Below are 21,628 nucleotides of genomic sequence, written 5' to 3' on the forward strand. Positions count from 1 at the left end.
CCACGGCCAGTGGAACTGAGTAAAAGTGGCTGAAAAACTCCAGAATGTATCTTATTACAGTATCACACAACGAAAACTGCACCTTTCTGCAATCCATGTGTGACAAACACCTTCCCATATCGTTCCTGTGACCCGCCGGAGCACCGCAGAGGGAGGGGGGCCCGAGACCACCTGCTGACAGCTGGCAGATGGGAAGAGCAGCGGGAGATCAGCCACTCGGCACTTCCATGGCCCGCCAGAGTTCTCCTCCCTGCTCTGAGCACTGCGGGGGGGGGGGGGGGCGAAATCCCCCCGCTGACAGCTGGAAGAAGGGGAGAGCAGTGGGAGGCCAGCTGAGCGAACGAAGGGATCCAGCACAAACAGACCACAGAAACGCACACAGCTTACATCACATACCACTGCAATACAGTGCATTCCAGGATTCCACAACCACCTTAAACTAGGTCTTATTTTCGGGGAAACACAGTAGTATGCCGATATGATAACCTTGCAGTTCTAGAGGCTTCAGCAGCAAGTGTATTTGACCTTGGCTCCCCTCTCTGCTCTACTAAGGAAGATAGTAGAGGTGGTGAACCAGGGTGGATAAAAATTGATGATTTTTTTTTTTTTTTTTTTAACTGAATTTTTTTTTATTTAAAATAAGATTTATGGATTTTTATCAAACTTATTTTAATAAAATGGTTTCGGAGTAAAAATCTATCTCAAGATAGATTTCTATTTAAGATATATTAATAATTTAGTTTATTCAGCATTAAATGGAGCTTAGTTATGCAGCATGAGGCTGTATATTCTGCAATATTTACATCTTTGGTAAACTTATTCAACATTAACATGCACTGGCAATGTTATTGTATTAATAAAATAATTTGAGTAGTTTTCCAACTATGTGTGATTAACCTATTAACCTAAAATCGGCTCCAATATTGCTGTTTTTCTAACCGGACAGGTTATTATTCTAAATAGGAAACTTAATTTTGTTTTCAAATATTAAAGATTCTAAACTACCAGCAAGAATGAGTCCTTACATTTAAGTCCTTACATTTAAAGAGCATGTCTATTCAGATCCATAATGGCAGCACCCGTTAGCAAACATCCATTCACCTGCTGCCACCACGTCTTTGGTGGGACTTCGGTGAGTCAACAGCAGGTCAGAGGAGCTGCTGTGGGACAGAGATAACTGCTATTTTAAAAATTATGATTTAAATCTAGTTGATTTAAATCAAGCCTTTTTACTAGTGATTTAAATCATGAATAAAATTGTGATATAAATTTGTAATATACCATTACAAAAAATATATATATCTTATGTATGATGTGACATGCATAAGTGCAAGTTTAGTGCAACTGCTTGCCCATGCAAAGTTGTCCTAATATACCCCGTTACCATTCATATGCAGACAATACATGTAACAACGCACTTAGTAATACACAGCAGTCTCCATTTCTTAATTATACTATCAGTGAGTTAATACCTGGGATTACCGCACTTAAATTAAAAAGTTCTTAGTATTCCCAAATTTGTTTAAATTTGGACAACAGCCTGTAGAACACTTCTGTTAAAGTGTTTGCAAACCTACATGAAAAAAAAAAAAAAGGCATAATGAGCTAGTATGCATAGCATACTAGCTCATTATGTAATACTCACCTGAGAGTGAAGCCCCTGCTGCAGTGCCCGTACACAGCACCGGCCGGCAACATTTCTCCACGGAGTTACTTTCGGGTTTTGCGGCTCCGGCGCTGTGATTGGCCGGAGCCGCAATGACGTCACTCCTGCTCATGCGCGTGGGAGTCAGGTAAAGGCACACTCACTGAACTAAACAGCACGTACGCGCCATTGCTTCAGTGCGCATGTGCTGATGACGTCAGCACATGCAGATACAGGGGATATCTCCTAAACCGTGTAGGTTTAGGAGATATCTGGGGTAGCTACAGGTAAGCCACCTTATAGGCTTACCTGTAGCAGAAAGTCGTCTGTAAGGGTTTACAACCACTTTAAGAGATGGTGTGAATACTAGACAAAAAACAACCCTTGAGAGGTAAGAGTGCACTGTTATACCAAGAGGGACATTTCAGACTATTAAAAAAGCATAATAATGACTGGTTCTCCTTAAAGCAGAATTTCACCAAAAAGGGGCAGTTCTGCTAGTCTACCCCCCCCCCACCCCCACCAAGTGTCAGCGCTTGAGGGGGGAGGGGGGGGGGGGAGTGGGTGCCTGGTTTTGACAGGATCGCTGCAGCAATCCGAGTTCTGAAGACGCACAGTGGAAGGATGGAAGGAGCCAAACGCGTCAAGTGAGGGCATACTATACGAGGCAGAGTGACGGTTAGCAGCAAGCAAAGGCAGCGCTTTTTACCTTGATACTTTTAACTTGATGTAAGTGCATATAATTTGAGTTTTTAAATAAATTACATGGCAATATTACGCTATGCACATTTCTCTCTCCATTTGATACACCATACACTCATATCAACACAATGGAGATTGGGCTACTAGAGTAATAACAACTAGGATCACTACAAAAAGGAGACGCCTTTTTCCATTGATGTAATACAAAGACGTTGTGTTTAAAAGCATACTGCTGGTGAGTGGGGACCCAGGAGAGGAGCACAGAGTGGCACTAGAATCCTCACAGGCAGGAATTGAACATGTGTGGACACTTTTTATGCACAGTTGGACTTTATTTGATTGCACCATATTTTTATTTGATATTTATCTGATAGCACTATAGATGCGTTTGTATTTCAGGAATTATTAATTTAGTCATTGGAGCAGCGCTTAGTATAATTTCACTCATCACTTCTCACTCATCACTTTTTACTTTACACGATAGCAGCAGCCCATTATATATCTTGATTTATTTCATTTTCTCCACAATGTACACACCATAGAGCGGGTATTACACTAATTTCAAATCAGAGTGGAACTTTGGCGACCCCCTCCTTCCCCCGCAGCCTTCTGGGACACGTCAAAGGTCCCAGAAAGCTGAGGGACCATTCACAAATTGCAGCACCGCTCACTCATGTGCAGTAGGAAGCTGGCTGTGAAGCCGCAATTAATCAAGCCGGCCAAAATAAGCATGCCATTGACTGAACATGAAGACAGCCTAAGAGCCGGCTCGGCTGAGGACAGCGCTGAATGTCTGTACACGTTGTGTCCTATTATTAACAGCCAACAGCTACGGTATTTGTAACTGCTGACTTTAATATTTTTATTTCTAGGGTGAAGATCATCTATAAAAAAAAAAAAAAAAAAAAAATCACACCTAAAAACATTTTTTTCTCTACGGCTTTAGTTACATTACTAATAAAGTAATAAAGTATGTCTCTCAATGTGCAGGCTGCTGGATTCTGAAGAAATCAATCACTGCAGGACTAACCTGTCCTCTTTCTGCTGCGCTTCCATTGCTGTAGGGGTTAACAGCTTTAGGTCTTAAAGCCGGCCATAAACGGTTCGAAACCTAGCTGGTTCAGCAGGGAGTGGCCGAGATTCAAACCGTGTATGGGCAGACTGATTGTACCAAAGTTGATTGAACAACTTGGATAAAACCAGCCTGTTGGATTTTTCATGCCATTATTGCCAGTGGCTTTAATAGTCACTAACAATAATCACTGTGTTCTCTTGGCAGGGATGGCTCCTCCCGCCCGAAGAACACAATGGCTCCACAGGAGAGATGCCCCCATCAACACGGACTGCACTGATGGGGGAACTGAGCAACTTTATTTCCTGAAACTTGTGGTTTCAGGAAAGAAAAATGGATCATCTAAAAGGTGATCCCATGGGGGGGCACTCCCCTCTGTCCTCTGCTACACTGATAAAAGTTCTTTCACTGATAGCACTACCTGTAACATGATCAGTATATGAGGGAATCCCAAGACTAATCAGACTCTTCCCCCATTCACAGGATCTAAGCCCGGAGACCAAAAGCTGTTAATCCCCACAGTGCTGAAGAAGGCTAAAAACAGTAGGAAGAGAACAGGGCAGCCCTGCAGTGAGGATTTCTACAGAATGCAGCCACATACACACCTGTAGAACATAATTCATTACAGGTAAGCAACGTAACCAAAGCTGTAGATTAAAAAACGTAAAGGATAACTCCACTTGGGAAAAAAATAGCTAAAAACAATATATATGAGCACATAAAATTGAGACACAAGTCATACTGAAATTGAACGTTATTAAAAATGACCTTTCCTTTTCAATCTGCAGCTTTGTAATTATCCGTAAAATGCAATATGGCTACCTGGAGATGTTCTGTACACAGAATGTGTATAGAACATCCCCCCAGAAACATTTCCTGCTTGTGTGATTGGCTCACCGATTTTCCCAGAAGTCTACACTAAGATACAAGTCATATTTTCAGCATCCCCTGCAACAAAAATTTATTTTTTGGTAAGATACTCCCAATAGGAAATAATGTCTAAAGGGATGCAGACCCTGCAACTTTCCATATTAGAGCCCTGATTTTGCAGCAGCTGGTTGATAATTATGAAACCACTCCCATTAGACTCATTCAGCACAGGGGCACAGAACAACAGTGATTTCTTCAGACTACCAAAAGGTAGGAATCTGCAACAAAGTGTGTTAATATCCTTGCAACGTACATAGATCACCCAGAGGAGAATGTTTTTAACTTTAACTAAACTTCTGTTTTAACTTCTGGCATAGCAGGTGTAAGAGATGCCATATTATATTCAACAGGCTACCTGTAATTTGACATCAAGATGCAAAGGTTTAAGAAAAATATATTAAGACAATTACAGAAATGGGGCAATATGAGTTTTGGGAAAGCTACAGACAAAATCATATTGCAATGGTAGTAATGAAGAGAACCTTGAAATCACTGGAAGGAACAGAAAACTTTAGCTGGAAAGGAAATTAAAATAAAAGGTATTTTTAAGAACATGACAATAAAAAGATTATTAGATATTACAGCATTTTAATGTCTTTTTTATTCAAAAGCAGGAATTCATCCAGAAAACCCAGAGAGATGATTAAAGGTTAAAACTATTCAAACCGATATTCTAGTTGCAGAAGAAAGCTAACAGAATAAAACAAAAGCAATTCTCCCACTTTTGGGTGATGAGGCTATTAGAAAGAGCTGTGGGTTTCCAGCACACTCGCTTGCTACTATATTAGCCATTATGGAGAACACATACAATCTCTACACATCAAAAACCTGTCTTCAACTCTACTCCACCACACCCACTGTACAATGTCAGAAAACTACTAAAACATGTTCAGGGACCATTCAGTAACACTATTCAGTGCATCCCGAAACTATTCATAGCACTTGACTTTCTCCACATTTTGTTATGTTACAGCCTTACTACAAAATGGATTTAATTCATTATTTTTCTCAACATTCTACAAACAATACCCCATAATGACAATGTGAAAGACATTTGTTTGAAATCTTAGCAAATTTATTTAAAAAAAAAAAAAAATCACATGTAGATACAGTAAGTATTCACAGCCTTTGCTCAATACTTTGTTGAAGCACCTTTGGCACCAATTACAACGTTAAGTCTTTTTGAGCATGATGCTACAAGCATGGCACACCTATTTTTGGGTAGTTTCTCCCATTCTTCTTTGCAGGACCTCTGAAGTTTCAGGTTGAATGGGGAGCGTCAGTGCACAGCCAGTTTCAGATCTCTCCAGAGATGTTCAATCGGGTTCAAGTCTGGGTTCTGGGTGGGCCACTCAAGGATATTCATAGAGTTGTCCTGTAGCCAATCCTTTGTTATCTTGGCTTAGGGTCGTTGTCCTGTTGGAGGATGAACCTTCGCCCCAGTCTGAGGTCCAGAGTGCTCTGGAGCAGGTTTTCATCATGGATGTCTCTGTACATGGCTGCATTCCTCTTTCCTTCGATCCCAACTAGTCTCCCAGTTGCGGCCGCTGAAAAACATTCCCACAGCATGAAGCTACCACCACCATGCTTCACTGTAGGGATGGTACTGGCCAGGTGAGGAGTGGTGCCTGGTTTCCTCCAGACATGACGCTTGCTTTTCAGACCAAAGAGTTCAATCTTTGTTTCATCAGAACAGAGAATTTTGTTTCTCATGGTATGAGAGTCCTTCAGGTGCCTTTTGGCAAACTCCAGACGTGCTGCCATGCGCCTTTTACTTGGGAGTGGCTTCCGTCTGGCCATTCTATCATACGGGCTTGATTGATGGAGTGCTGCAGATGGCTGTTGTTCTGGGGCAGTTCTCCTCCTTACACAAGATGGCTGTTGTTCTGTCAGAGTGACTATTAGGTTCCTGGTCACCTCCCGGACCAAAGCCCTTCTCACTCGATCACTCAGTTTGGCCTGGGTGGCCCACTCTAGGAAGAGTCTTAGGCCCCTTTCACAGTGGGGCGATGGGGCGTCGGCGGTACAACAGCGCTATTTTTAGCGCTGCTGTACCGTCGTTCTTGCAGCTGTATTCGGCCGCTAGCGGTGCGGTTTTAACCCCCGCTGGCGGCCGAAAAAGGGTTAAAATCACTCGTACAGCGCGGCTATAGCCGCGGTATTGCCGCGGTATAGCCGCGCTGTCCCATTGATTTCAATGGGCAGGAGCGGTTTAGGAGCGGTGAATACAACGCTCCTTCACCGCTCCAAAGAAGCGGTTTGCAGGACTTTTTTCACCGTCCTGCCAGCGCACCGCTTCAGTGTGAAAGCCCGAGGGCTTTCACACTGAACAAACAGCGGAGGCTGTTTAGGGGCGGTTTGCAGGCAGTATTTTTAGCGCAATACCGCCTGCAAACCGCCCCAGTGTGAAAGGGGTCTTAGTGGTTGCAAACTTCAGGTATGCTCATTGGGACCTTCAATGCTGCAGCCATTTTTCTGTACCCTTTCCCAAATTCCCAGGATACAATTCCTTGGACTTCATGGCTTGGTTTGTGCTCTAACATGTAACTGTTACATAGTTAGCAAGGTTGAATAAAGACACCAGTCCATCTTCAATTGTCCCTATCCCTGTACATTGTGTCTCATTAAGATGCTCATCTATTATATTATTATTTATTTTAGGGACCCATATAGCGCTGTCAATTTACGCAGTGCTCCACACATACATTGCACACTCACATCAGTCCTTACCCTCAAGTAGCCCACAATCTAAGGTTCCCAAACTCACATTCATATACTAGGGCCAATTTTGGACAGAAGCCAATTAACCTACCAGAATGTCTTTGGAGGGTGGGAGGAAACCGGAGTACCCGGAGGAAACCCACGCAGGCACAGGGAGAACATGCAAACTCCAGGCAGGTAGTGTCGTGGTTGGGATTCGAACCAGCGACCCTTTTTACTGCTAGGCGAGAGTGCTACCCACTACATCACTGTGCCACCCTGTTAACTGTGGGACCTTATATAGACAGGTATGTGCCTTATCTAATCAAGTACTCGGGCAAATGCTCAGCATCGATACTAGTATCGGTGCAACCCTATATATAGTATATCCATTCCCTAGAATTTAAGAGAAAGGCTTTACAGTGGTTATTAAAACTGAAAATAGTGAACTTAATGTGATTTTAAAGGCTAAAGGTTTTTTTTTTATCTTAACCACTTTAGCCCCGGAAGGATTTACCCCCTTCCTGACCAGAGCACTTTTTACAATTTGGCACTGCGTCGCTTTAACTGCTAATTGCGCGGTCATGCAATGCTGTACCCAAACGAAATTTGCGTCCTTTTCTTCCCACAAATAGAGCTTTCTTTTGATGGTATTTGATCACCTCTGCCGTTTTTATTTTTTGCGCTATAAACGGAAAAAGATCGAAAATTTTGAAAAAAAAAATGATATTTTCTACTTTTTGTTATAAAAAAAACCCAATAAACTCAATTTTAGTCATACATTTAGACCAAAATGTATTCGGCCACATGTCTTTGGTAAAAAAAAATGTCAATAAGCGTATATTTATTGGTTTTGCGCAAAAGTTATAGCTTTTACAAACTAGGGTACATTTTCTGGAATTTACACAGCTTTTAGTTTATGACTGCCTATGTCATTTCTTGAGGTACTAAAATGGCAGGGCAGTACAAAACCCCCCCAAATGACCCCATTTTGGAAAGTAGACACCCCAAGGAACGTGCTGAGAGGCATGTTGAGCCCACTGAATATTCATTTTTTTTGTCCCAAGTGATTGAATAATGACAAAAAAAAAAAAATTTACAATAAGTTGTCACTAAATTATATATTGCTCACACAGGCCATGGGCATATGTGGAGTTGCACCCCAAAATACATTCAGCTGCTTCTCCTGAGTATGGGGATACCACATATGTGGGACTTTTTGGGAGCCTAGCGGCGTACGGGGCCCCGAAAACCAATCACTGCCTTCAGGATTTCTAAGGGCGTAAATTTTTGATTTCACTCCTCACTACCTATCACAGTTTTGAAGGCCATAAAATGCCCAGATGGCACAAACCCCCCCCCCAAATGACCCCATTTTGGAAAGTAGACACCCCAAGCTATTTGCTGAGAGGCATGTTGAGTCCATGGAATATTTTATATTTTGACACAAGTTGCGGGAAAGTGACAATTTTTTTTTTTTTTTGCACATAGTTGTCACTAAATGATATATTGCTCAAACATGCCATGGGCATATGTGGAATTACACCCCAAAATACATTCTGCTGCTTCTCCTGAGTACGGGGATACCACATGTGTGGGACTTTTTGGGAGCCTAGCCACGTACGGGTCCCTGAAAACCAAGCACCGCCTTCAGGATTTCTAAGGGCGTCAAGTTGTGATTTCACTCCTCACTACCTATCACAGTTTCGAAGGCCATAAAATGCCAAGATAGCACAAAACCCCCCAAAATGACCCCATTTTGGAAAGTAGACACCCCAAGCTACTTGCTGAGAGGCATGGTGAGTATTTTGCAGCTCTCATTTGTTTTTGAAAATGAAGAAAAACAAGAAAAATTTTTTTTTTTTTTCTTTTTTCAATTTTCGAAAGTTTGTGACAAAAAGTTAGGTCTGCAAAATACTCACTATACCTCTCAGCAAATAGCTTTGGGTGTCTATTTTCCAAAATGGGGTCATTTGGGGGGGGGGTGTGCCATCTGGGCATTCCATGGCCTCCGAAACTGTGATAGGCAGTTAAGAGTGAGATCAAAAATTTACGCCCTTAAAAAGCCTGAAGGCGGTGCTTGGTTTTCGGGGTCCCGTACGCGGCTAGGCTCCCAAAAAGTCTCACACATGTGGTATCCCCATACTCAGGAGAAGCAACAGAATTTATTTTGGGGTGTAATTTCACATATTCCCATGGCATGTTTGAGCGATATATCATTTAGTGACAACTTTGTGCAAAAAAAAAAAAAATGTGTCTTTTTCCCGCAACTTGTGTCACAATATAAAATATTCCATGGACTCGACATGCCTCTCACCAAATAGCTTGGGGTGTCTACTTTCCAAAATGGGGTCATTTGGGGGGGGGGGGTTTGAACTGTCCTGGCATTTTATGCACAACATTTAGAAGCTTATGTCACACATCACCCACTCTTCTAACCACTTGAAGACAAAGCCCTTTCTGACACTTTTTGTTTACATGAAAAAATTATTTTTTTTTGCAAGAAAATTACTTTGAACCCCCAAACATTATATATTTTTTTAAAGCAAATGCCCTACAGATTAAAATGATGGGTGTTTCGTTTTTTTTTTTTCACACAGTATTTGCGCAGCGATTTTTCAAACGCATTTTTTGGGGAAAAAACACACTTTTAAATTTTAATGCACTAAAACACACTATATTGCCCAAATGTTTGATGTAATAAAAAAGATGATCTTAGGCCGAGTACATGGATACCAAACATGACATGCTTTAAAATTGCGCACAAACATGCAGTGGCGACAAACTAAATACATTTTTAAAAGCCTTTACAGGTTACCACTTTAGATTTACAGAGGAGGTCTGCTGCTAAAATTACTGCCCTCGATCTGACCTTCGCGGTGATACCTCACATGCATGGTGCAATTGCTGTTTACATTTGACGCCAGACCGACGCTTGCGTTCGCCTTTGCGCGAGAGCAGGTGGGGACAGGGGTGCCTTTTTTTTTTTTTTTTTTTTCCCTTTATTATTTTTTTGATTTTTTATCTTATTTTTAAACTGTTTTTCATTTTTATTTTTTTTTAATCATTTTTATTGTTATCTCAGGGAATGTAAATATCCCCTATGATAGCAATAGGTAGTGACAGGTACTCTTTGAAAAAATTGGTGTCTATTAGACCCTAGATCTCTCCTCTGCCCTCAAAGCATCTGACCACACCAAGATCGGTGTGATAAAATGCTTTCCCAATTTCCCAATGGCACTGTATACATCCGGCGAAATCTAAGTCATGAAATGCTCGTAGCTTCCGGTTTCTTAGGCCATAGAGATATTTGGAGCCATTCTGGTCTCTGATCAGCTCTATGGTCAGCTGGCCAAATCACCGGCTGCATTTTCAGGTTCCCTGTTGGGATAGGAGAGCCAGAGAAAAACATGGAAGACGGTGGGAGGGGGGCCATTCCCTCCCACTGCTTGTAAAAGCAGTCTAGAGGCTAATTAGCCGCTAGGATTGCTTTTACATGAAAGCCGACCGCTGGCTGAAAAGAATGATATCAAGATGATACCTAAACCTGCAGGCATCATTCTGGTATAACCACTCAAAGTCCAGCAACATACCAGTACGTTGCTGGTCCTTGTTGGGCATATATTGTAAACTTTTTCATGCAGCCTGTGGGCTGAACGAAAAAAAGAGATTGATCGGTGGGTATGCCCACCATTAGAATACCTCCCTTCATCCACCCACTTCTAATGATGGGCATACATGCACCGTATATATATGCCGAAGCATGGGGGCATCCTCCCGCAAAAGTTATGAGCAAATCGCTCCTCCACTTAGCGTACCTGCTAAGCAAATGATGGTTAACAAAAAAACAAAGTAACATTACAGTATAACAGTAATACTTACCATACCTGCAAAGCAAATACAAAAAAAAACATAGTAAAAAATAAAACATTTAACGCAACCTGTGCCTACCTAAAATATATATATGCCGAAGCATGGGGGGCATCCCCCCTACAAAAGGCAGGAGCAAATTGCTCCTCCACCCACTGCTGCCCCCACGCTTCGGCATATATGCTGAAGTATGTAACTGTGGTGGTGAAATCATCTCCGACAGCGCTGGAGTCACGGCTTTATGTATCGTGGGAGCAAACGCTGTTGCTGTCAAGATAAATAAATCCGCTCTGCAGCTGAATGGCGTACCTGAAAACAAAAAAGTGGTTAACAATAAAAAAAAAAAAAAAAAAGTATAAAAAAATTGCATACCTATAAAGCAAACATGATAAAAACATAACAATAAAACATTGCAGTATAGAATGCAGCACAATAGAGAGAGAACTATAAAACGACAACTATTTTTGTTTTTTTTATTTTATATATTTTTTTTTACACTTTTTTTTGTAACTTTAACTTTTTTAACTGGTACCAGGTTTGGGTCTCTCAAAATGTGATGGCATCTTGGGAGACCCTGTGAAAGTGTGTCCTAGTCTGTGCAGTGCTGTACCCTACGCTAATACTCAACTAGTGTATGGTAGCGTTCAAAACATTCACCAATGCAAAGACCAGGATTGTCAGGACAGAAGGGACAATAATACCGGGTGTCACGCCTAAAGCCGCGCTTGCTGCAGACACGACATCTTTTTGGGGGGGCTCGTTGGGTAGGGGTACTCGGGAGGACATATTGAAAATGCCTCTCATGCAGCCGGCTTACTGCATTTGGTCGGGGATGGTGAGGTGGAGCACCGTCTGGAAACAGAAGGGCTCTGACGATCTCTTCCTGGAATTTAAGGAAGGATCCAGTCCGTCCTGAAGCTCTGTATAGCACATAAGCATTCAGCAAAGCCAATTGAAATAAATAAACAGACACTTTTTTGTACCAGCATCTGGCCTTACGGGCAACTAGGTACGGCACCAACAACTGGTCGTTGAGGTCCACCCCTCCCATATTTTGGTTATATTCGTGGACACAGAGGGGTTTCTCCACAACACCAGTCGCCGTAGGAATTTGGACTGTCGTGTCTGCATGAAGGGAGGTAAGAACGAAAACATTCTTATTGTCCCTCCACTTCATAGCGAGCAAATGATTACACTGCAAGCAGGCTCTCTCCCCCAGCCTAAGATGGGAATCTACAAGCCGCTGGGGAAAGCCCCGGCGATTAGGTCGCACGGTGCCACATGCTCCAATCTGATGATCAAAAAGGTGGCTAAAAAGTGGCACGCTCGTGTAATAATTGTCCACGTACAAGTGGTACCCCTTTCCGAATAAGGGTGACACCAAGTCCCACACTATCTTGCCAGCGCTTCCTATGTAGTCAGGGCAGTTTGTCGGCTCTACGTGACTATCTTTGCCCTCGTAAACCATAAAACTACATGTATAGCCTGTGGCCCTGTCACAGAGCTTATACATCTTGACCCCGTATCTGGCACGCTTGCTGGGAGGGTACTGTTTGAATGACAAGCGGGCAGAAAATTTAATCAGGGACTCATCAACGCAGACAACTTGATGGGGGGTAAACAAGTCTGCAAAACGTTGGTTGAAGTGGTTTACGAGGGGCCGAATTTTGTAGAGCCGATCGCATTCAGGGTCTCCACGAGGACGACAGAGTTCATTGTCGTTGAAGTGCATGAACCGCAAAATCTGCTCGTATCGTGCCCTGGCCATGGAGGCAGAGAACACGGGCATATGGTAAATTGGGTCAGTGGACCAATATGACCGCAACTCACTCTTTTTATTTATGCCCATGTTGAGGGAAAGGCCCAGAAAGAGCTTAAATTCGGAAACCGTAATTGGTTTCCAATCTCTGGCAAGGGAGGACCGGGGAATAGTGGCGATGTGTTGACCAGCGTACAAATTGCTTTGGTCCACAATAGATCTAAAGAGATCTTCGGTGAAAAACAGCAAATAAAAATCCAGTGGCGTAAAATCAACTGTTTCCACCTGAATTCCGGGTTGGCCAGTGAATGGGGGAAGTACGGGTGCCGCAGAAGTGGTGGGTACCCAATTCGGATTGGCGAATGCAGCAGGAAGGGCACTATGGGCACGATGGGCCTGTGTTTGTCTTCTTCTTGGTGGCAGCAGGACACTACTTGTGCTTGCCACCTCGCCAGCTTGAACTGCACTTATGGGACTCGCCACGTCACCAAGTGTTACTGCAGTGCTGGATGTACGACCAGGGTGTACTAGGCCGCTGGTGCTTGCCAGTTCACCAGAAGGAATAGCGGCACTAGTACTTCTCTGCTCCATACGAGAGCCCTGCGGTTCTTGCACTTTAAGGACAGAAGAAGTTCGGGGTCTGGTATGCCTGACCTTAGCAGGGACCACAACTCCGTCGTCAGAGCTATCTGTCATGGAGCCGCTGTTCTCTACAGGATCGTATTCTGAGCCTGAATCTGACAGATGAGTGACTTCCTCTTCACTATCTGTCATGCTCAGAAACGTGTAGGCCTCTTCACTAGTGTACCTTCGATTTGCCATTTTGGGCTCTAAATTTAGGGGTACACTAGTAAGACTCACAGGCAAAAAAGCTCCTGACTGTTAGTGACTGATTTAAAACACTACCATAAAACTGTTAGCGATCGCAGGGATCAGGCCTGACTCTGCGAACCCTGCAGTTATGTGTGCTTAGTGTTTTGTAAGTGACAGTTATCGATCGATACTGCACTTGGGTGGGCTGGGCTGGGCCGGGCCGAGGAGCAAAACGCAGGTGCTAGCAGGTATCTGGGCTGATCCCACTAACACTGCGTTTTTTTGGGGACCCTAAACTGCTGGGGAGTATAGATCTGATCGGATCAGATATCGATCCATTCAGATACTATAGCACTAAGGGAGGTGTATGCTGCGTGCGTGGGTGTTAGCGGTACTGGCGCTAACCTGACGCTGCCTGGGGCGACGCAGACCTTATCTGACCCTAAAAACGTAAGTTATATCACCGCCGGGCAATTAGGGGGTTAAACCTTTATAAGGTGATAAACGGCGGGTGCCCTAAAACTATAATAAACTATAAAAACAAACTAACTAACCAGCATCACCCGTAACACTTATACGGTGATCGCTGGTGAAAGGGTTAACTAGGGGGCAATCAGGGGGTTAAAACCTTTAGTAGGTAGTATATGAGGGGGTCCCTGTCGCTATAAAACACTGACAGCGAACCTATATACTTACCTCCCTAACTAGTGTCACCTGTGTCACTAATACAGAGATCAGAAAAACGATCGCTTAGCGACACGGGGTGGTCAAGGGGTTAACCTTTATTAGGGGGGGGTTAGGGGGGTACCCTGGACCTAAAGGGGGGTACCCCAGACCTAAAGGGGGCTAACCTAACTGCCCAAACACTTATAACTGTCACAAACTGACACCAATGCAAAAAAAAAAAAAAAAAAACTGCTATTGGCGTCAGTGTGACAGCGGGTACAGGGGGGTGATCGGGGGGTGAAAAGTGTGCCTGCGTGTTCTACTGAACATGTAGTGTTGTGCACTTACTTGATGTCTTCTCTCCTCTGCGCCGGAACGAAAAAGACCGGCTCAAGGAGGGATGACATCACTTCCTCTCCCTCTGTTTACATTACAGAGGGAGAGGAAGCATTTTCATTCGCCGGGAGCAATCGGGAGGGGGTGGCCAACAATGGATGGCCTCCCCCTCACCTCTCATCGCATCTCATCGAACTCGAGCCGACTGCCTTTGGCACCGGGGGGGGTCCGATCGGACCCCCCGCCCGCGGGAAGGCAATCACGTACCAGGTACGTAATTTTGCCTGCCCGTGCCATTCTGCCGCAGTATATCTGCATGAGGCGGTCGGCAAGTGGTTAATGCATTCTCTGCATTATCGTAAAAAGCCTTCCATGGTCTTCTTACCCAAGTTCCATCTCAATTCATCTCTGTGCCCGATAGGAGTTGCGCTGCATGCTCTCTCCTCACAGGACTCAGAGGCAGCAGCAGGGCAGAGCCACATTGTCGTCTATATACACACACACAGGCCAGCTCTAGATCAAGCCTGCATGAGTGTCCCGATAGCAAGTGGTTTGCTAAAGCAGAAAGTGCCAGCAGGGGAACCAAGAGGAGGGTCAAAAACTTTGCACAAAGCAGGTAAGTATAACTTCTTTATTATTATTATAATTCTTTAATAAATCTGCAATTAGAATAACGCATTTAAAAAAAAAAAAAAATATTAAAATTTACCTGTTGACGACTGCTGAGATCCAGTTGCTTCCAAAACTGAAAGTCTAAGCAAAGGTCCCGCCAGTACTTGCACACAAGAGATGCGGAAAGACAACGCTCATTCAGTGACAAGAGGGAGAAAATCTGTAAAGAAAATATATTAAAAATTAGTGGTTTACACTGTATGAAATGCTCAAAATAATTATATTTTTTGCACACTGCACATGCACAATGGATTATTCAAAGTAAGTCAGGTTAATATACACTCATTACCTGTAAATGATACAGTAAAATAGGAAACGACGGCATTAAATATACTCAAATGATAACTTCATCAAAACCATAGACTTTAATAAAAAAAAAAAAAAACAACCAGTTTTAAGAGCAACAAGTCAATACAACTATCACCATTAAAGTAGTACTAAAGGCAGAAGGTGAAAAAACCTTGTGTGTTCAGTAGCCCCCATTATACTTACCTGAGCCCCATCTCGATCCAGCAAAGTTGCATGAGAGTCGACTGTCCAGGACTCTCTCCTCATTGGCTGACACAGCAGCGGGTGCCATTGGCTCCCGCTGCTGTCAAAGTCAGTGAGCCAATGGAGAGAAAGGGGGGCGGGGCTGAGCACTGTGTCTGAATGGACACAGAGTAGTGGCTCATCTCAGGTGCCTCCATAACAAGCTGCTTGCTGTGGGCGCACTCGGCAGGAGCGATGTGCCAGGAGCGCCAGAGAGGGATCCGAGAAGGATTTGGGCTGCTATGTGCAAGACCACTGCACAGAGCAGCTAAGTATGACATATTTATTATTTTTAAACATAAAAAAAAGACATTAATATATCACTTTAAGATTCTTTTGGTGACCATGCAAATATTATATTTACTGGGTCATAATCAAAAGTTAAATAAAAAAAAATAAATAAAATAATAATAATAATAATAATAATAATAATAATAATAATATCAGTAAACTGCTGATGCTGTCCAGTTAAACATTGCAAGTCAATTAATCTGGTTATTGCAAACCTTCAGTTTTTTAATCAAAATAATAAACATGCTATACCGTACTTACCTATTTTCTGTAATGGCATTGCAGAGCCATCTCATACCTCCTCCTCATGAGTCCCCCAATGGCACTCTCCACTCCTCTCCTGCATGTGGACCCATAGCAAGCTGTGTGCAATCCATAAACACACACAGCCCAGCATGCCCCCAGCTCTCTCACAGGATCCGACTGACAGCAGAAAAAGCCAATGGTCCCTAGCCCATATTTAGGTTTTATTTTTATTTATAGGCACGCTAAACAATGCAAAACTTTTCTAATGTACAAGGCAAAGCTCAAAGTGATCGTATGTGTTTTAGTTAAGACAGCTTTATTCTTCTTACAGCACTACACTGAGATGCACATAGGAGGTAAAAAAGGGTTTGTGTAAATAGTTAAATGAGAAAAGCCAAAGGCTGACCTTCTAATGATCCATCATTGGGCTGACATTAATACCCCTTTCACACCAAGGGCGTTTGCAGCCGCTATGGCGTTAAAAATAGCGCCTGCAATCCGCCCTCAAACAGCTGCTCCATTGCCGAGGGCTTTCACACTGGAGCGATGCACTGGCAGTACGTCAGGAAAAGACCTGCCAGCAGCTTCTTTGGAGCGGTGAAGGAGCGGTGTGTTTACCACTCCTCCACCGCTGCTCCCTATTGAAATCAATGGGACAGTGCTGGGATACTGCCGGCAAAACGCCGATATTGCGGGCGGTTTTAACCCTTTCTCGGCTGCTAGCGGGGGGTAAAAGCATCCCGCTAGCGGCCGAAATGCGCCGCAAATCTGACGGTAAAACGCTGCTAAAAATACGACGCTATGGGCGGCTCGGTGTGAAAGCAGTCTAAGTGCATGGCCCTGCTTTTCTCACTTCATATTTGTGATTTTGAGAATCAACTCCTGGTGGTGGTTTTGGAGTCGGCGGATGGATAGCCGCAACAGCCCTGGGCAGTACATTTCTTTTACTATGGGATCACATTGTGTAAATATATATTTTATATTATTTATTTCTTTTTTTAAGTAGAGGCTCTGAAGAATAAAATGGTGGGTGTTGCAATTTTCATGTCACCAAGTATATGCATAGCAGTTTTTCAAATGCAAATTTTGTGGCAAAAATACACTTTAATGAATTTTAGTGAACACAAACAATATATTACCCAATTTATTGGTAAAATACAAAAGATGTCACGGCACGTAAATAGATACCCAACATATCAAGCTTTAAAATTCTGTATGCCTGTGGAACGGCACCAAATTACAGTACCTAAAAATCTCCATAGGCGACGCTTTAAAAGTCTATACAGAGTACCAGTTTAGAGTTACACAGGAGGTCTGGCACTAGAAATATTGCTTGTGCTCTGATGCTCACAGCTATATCTAACATGTGTGGTTCAATCACCATTTACACATTCATGCAGGTTCTATGTAAGTGTTTGCTTTTGGGCGTGAGCACAGGTTGGGGGGGGGAGGGGTAATGTCTTTTTTTTAACACTGTACCTATATAATTTTTTTTTCAACTTTATTGTGATCACAAGGTATTAACAACATCCCTTGTGATAGCATGGGCCGTGACAGGTTCTCTTTATATGGGGGGTGGGATCTGGGTTCTTTTAGACCCCAGATGCCTCCTCTGGGCTCCAAAGTATCTGATCAAACCGAGATTGATTTGATCAGCGGCAGGGCTGGAAAATTGTCAATCAGGGCTGCAGTGGTGAAAGGCTACATGCTCTGAGATGGCTGCTCCTTCTATTGGCCACAAAGAAGGAGCAGTCAGCTCCGAGTGCATAGCCTTTCACCACTGCAGCCCTGATTGACAAGATTCCAGCCCTGCCTTGCTCCAGACGCCAATGACATCACTTCCTGTTCCACAGTCCATGCTGGTCAGTGTGGAGCTTCCTGGTTCCTGGCTCCTGGAGAAACACTGTGATCCATTTCAGCCAGCTGCTCAATCCTTTCCAGCTATCCGGAACAGCGGTGGGACCTGCAGAGCCAAGTGGAATGCCAGGACTGTACTTTACTTTGATGAGCATGCATCTTCCATCATCTTGTGTTTTTAATCTTATCCTTTTAAAGTCATCATTTTAATACTACACTCAGGTCGGTGCCTCTCCCTCCCTGTTTTTTCCTTACATGTCTTGCAGAGTTCTGGACACACTCTGAAGGATGGCTGCCTTCCTTTTTAACCATTAATACCCCTTTCTTTTCCATCCACCCAACCTATGGATACATCATCCAGCTATTACAGCCACAGACTATACCCCTAAGGATTACTCAATTTGGAGCGCCAGAAAAACACTGACTATACTGTTAAGTAAGAAAGGGAAGGAGGGCAGTCTAACACTGGAACTTGACTACACCAGGGGGGGGGGGGGGATGGGGCCAATAACCAGATCCAAGAAGAACCTACAAAACTTTATGTTTGCACTTGTCCAGGAGTACACACTAAACAGTTAAAGACCAAGAGGTGGGAGGATCTTTTTATCTGCCTTATGGATTGTGTTTCTTGTTATAGGAGGAGCCAATTATCTCTCAAGTAGCTGTCCTGGAAGATGATTTGGGAACAATGCAGCACATGGCCAGAGCAGCCTTGGCTTTCAAATGTTCTTAATCAACCAAGGTTATTCTGCATATGTGCCGCATGAATGACTCAGGAGAAGATGTAAAGATCAGTTGTGTGTAATGAACACATTGATGAACTTTGTTTACTCTCATCACATTGTGCTATTTGCCAGCCCTGAGCAATTCTAGTTGCCAATAGTGTCCGTGTATGCAGGACGCATGTAAACGTTGCACGAGTGTTATACAAGTACAAGATATGGACAACTTTTTAAGCAGGCCTTGTGGTCATCAAACTCCTGCATAAATAATATACACCCACAGTGTACAATATGCAGAACATCGGATACATTAAAATATTTATTGCATACTGTTTTCTCTCCAAACAAAAAAAATTATATTTTTCTTAATGTAAACATGACTGCTAAATCTTAGCAACTGGTTAAGTTGCTAAGATTACCTGTATAAGGAGGTACCTTAACACATGATGCAACCCCACAAAATACAAACAAATCTAAAAAAGGTGCATATAAGCAATGCTCCAGAAAACCTTCAACTGACCATTGTTCCTCACCTTCAATAACAGGGATGGAGGAAGTTGGTTAATATGCAATGGCTCACAAGGCACAAATATATCTCCTTCCACCTTAGGAGACTGAGAAGGAGTTGCCTGGATACAACCTGAAGAAGACAACTCAACATGTGAAGGACTGATCGGTGAGGATGGTACGTGGTCATCACCTATCGTGTTGCAACTGTTACAGCAACAATAATTTTCATAAGGTTGTCTATGGTCCTCTGTATGGAGTTCCAAAGGCTTCTCACTAACAGGTTTATACTGTAACTTTGTGCAGAGGGTCACTGGATCCCTAGTGAGATGTCCTGCGTATAATACAGAATCCCCAGTAACATGGCCTTCCCCGTGGCATCGAAGTGTCTTCACCCCTGAACAGTGGGGTTCCTGGTCTTCCACAAGCGAGGTAGCCAGATGTCGAGGAGGAAGCTGCTTTGACATATTTCCAGGTAGAGAGTGAGCACGTTGCTCTGTACAAGCCAGTGCAGGATCCCCAGTAAGGAGACATCTCCCTTGACAATATCGTTTCTGACTATCAGAACAGGAAGGTTCCTGCATTTTTGCAAATATGTGAGTCAGACCTTCAGGTGGAGACAGAGCCTGCCCTCTTGAGCCATATGACATATCCCTAGGCACGGGGGCTACTGTCTCCACACTGGGGAACTGAGACAAGTCCCTAGTTTTGGGGTCTGTAGCCTCCACTCTGGAGCATGATGAAAGATACCTAGCCAGGGTGTGCATGACCTCTACTCCAGGGTTTTGTGACAGTTCCCCAGTTGGGGGGCGTACATTCTCTTCTGCAGGGCATGGTGATGTGCCTCCAGCTGGGGAGTATAGCGTCTCCCCTCCAAGGCATGTTGACAAGTCCCAACAATGGGGGTGTCCAGTCTTTCCAAGAGGGCATGGTGATGGGTCTCCAGTTTGGGTGTATGATGAAAGCTGCTCAAATCGGGGGTGTCCAGTGTCCCCTCCAAGGCATGACAGGTCCCCAGTCAGGGGGTGTGCAGTGTCCTCTCCCAGGCAGGGTGACGAGTCTTGCCCATGGGGGTGTGATGACAGGTTCTCCCCATGGGGGTGCACTGTCTCTCCTCCAAGGCATGATGATGGATTCCCGGTCTGGGGGGGTGCAATGTCCCCTGCAAGGCCGGGTGCCTGGTCCTCCCCATGGGGGTGTGATGACAGGTTCTCTTTAAGGGGGTGTGCAATCTCTCCTCCATGGCACGTTGATGGCTCCCCTCCAGAGCAGGGTGCCAGGTTCTCCCTATGGGGGTGTGATGACAGGTCCTCAGCATGGGGGTGTGCAGTCTCTCCTCCATGGCATAGTGATGGTTCCCCTCTAGGGTAGGATGCCAGGTCCTCAGCATGGGGTTGTGGTTCCAGGTCCTCCTCCTCCCCCCCATCAGGGGCACATCGGGGCTGTTTGCGGGGGGTGATGGTGGTCTGGTTGTCCCCGGAGTTCTTCCTCTTGCACACCATGTCTTCGGCGGTGCCCCTGAGAAGTCCCCCGCACAGATGTTTCTCCTGCCAGGCACTCAGCTCTCCGGGGCAGAGCAGCAGCAGGCGGGCACAGTCCTGGGAAGTGGCGGGCTCCCTGGCTGGGGGTTCTGCGTGCACTAGGAAGCAAAGTAGGCAGGGTCCCCTCAGCAGACAGTCCACTGTATGTAGCTTCTTCCTCCGGCTCTGGGCGCTGGGCTGAGGACGGGAGCGGCTGCGCTGCTTACACAACAGGCCGCCCATATAGGACGAGCAGCCCGAGAGAAGAAGAAGGGGCAGAAGGCGGCGTACCGGCTCACCACACTCCCTGTCACACACACTACACTACTACAGAGCTTTCTCCGTTACCGCCGATCTGACGTCATCACAACACACAACATCATCGACCAGAGAGAAGCCGCTATTGGTCGGTGTGTGTACGCTGTGCGACGTCTCACATCACCACAGAGAAGTACGAGTCCACAGCGGCCATCTTTGTCAATGTAAAAAGAGATAGAGACTATTGGGTGCTGTCAGAAAGAGCAGTCGAGCTCTGCATTGAGCATGCCCTTTACCAACATGGCTGCTGAGTATGCACCAGAGACAGAGCTTACCAGCTGCTTGGCACTAGAGTCCTGCTGTGGGAGGTGCGCCACCTATTGATGGCGGAACTGGTGTGACAGACACTAAAAGCAAACGTACATTCTATAACACAATATGTAAAGTGAACTGTAATTGACCTAATCCTTTACTTACTCAGTTATGCATACTTCACAACTTTCTGAGATGGGAATGAGGAACACCTATTAG

The 21,628-nt window shown here is 44.3% G+C and overlaps 1 protein-coding gene across 1 annotated transcript in view; it reads right to left on the reverse strand.

Annotated features, from left to right (window-relative positions):
- FBXL17 (F-box and leucine rich repeat protein 17) overlaps positions 1-21,296 on the reverse strand; it is a 1,156,197-nt gene extending 1,134,901 nt beyond the window's left edge. Inside the window, exons 1-2 of the mRNA XM_073624587.1 lie at positions 19,346-21,296; positions 15,203-15,325 (exon numbers count right to left, since the gene is read on the reverse strand). Of these exons, the coding sequence (XP_073480688.1) occupies positions 15,203-15,325; positions 19,346-21,082 (1,860 nt within the window). The 5' untranslated portion in view covers positions 21,083-21,296. The remainder of the gene's footprint in view (positions 1-15,202; positions 15,326-19,345) is intronic.
- Positions 21,297-21,628: the final 332 nt, after the last annotated feature.

Source organism: Aquarana catesbeiana, linkage group LG01, assembly GCF_042186555.1.
Source record: "Aquarana catesbeiana isolate 2022-GZ linkage group LG01, ASM4218655v1, whole genome shotgun sequence".
NCBI classification, from domain to species: Eukaryota; Metazoa; Chordata; class Amphibia; order Anura; family Ranidae; genus Aquarana; species Aquarana catesbeiana.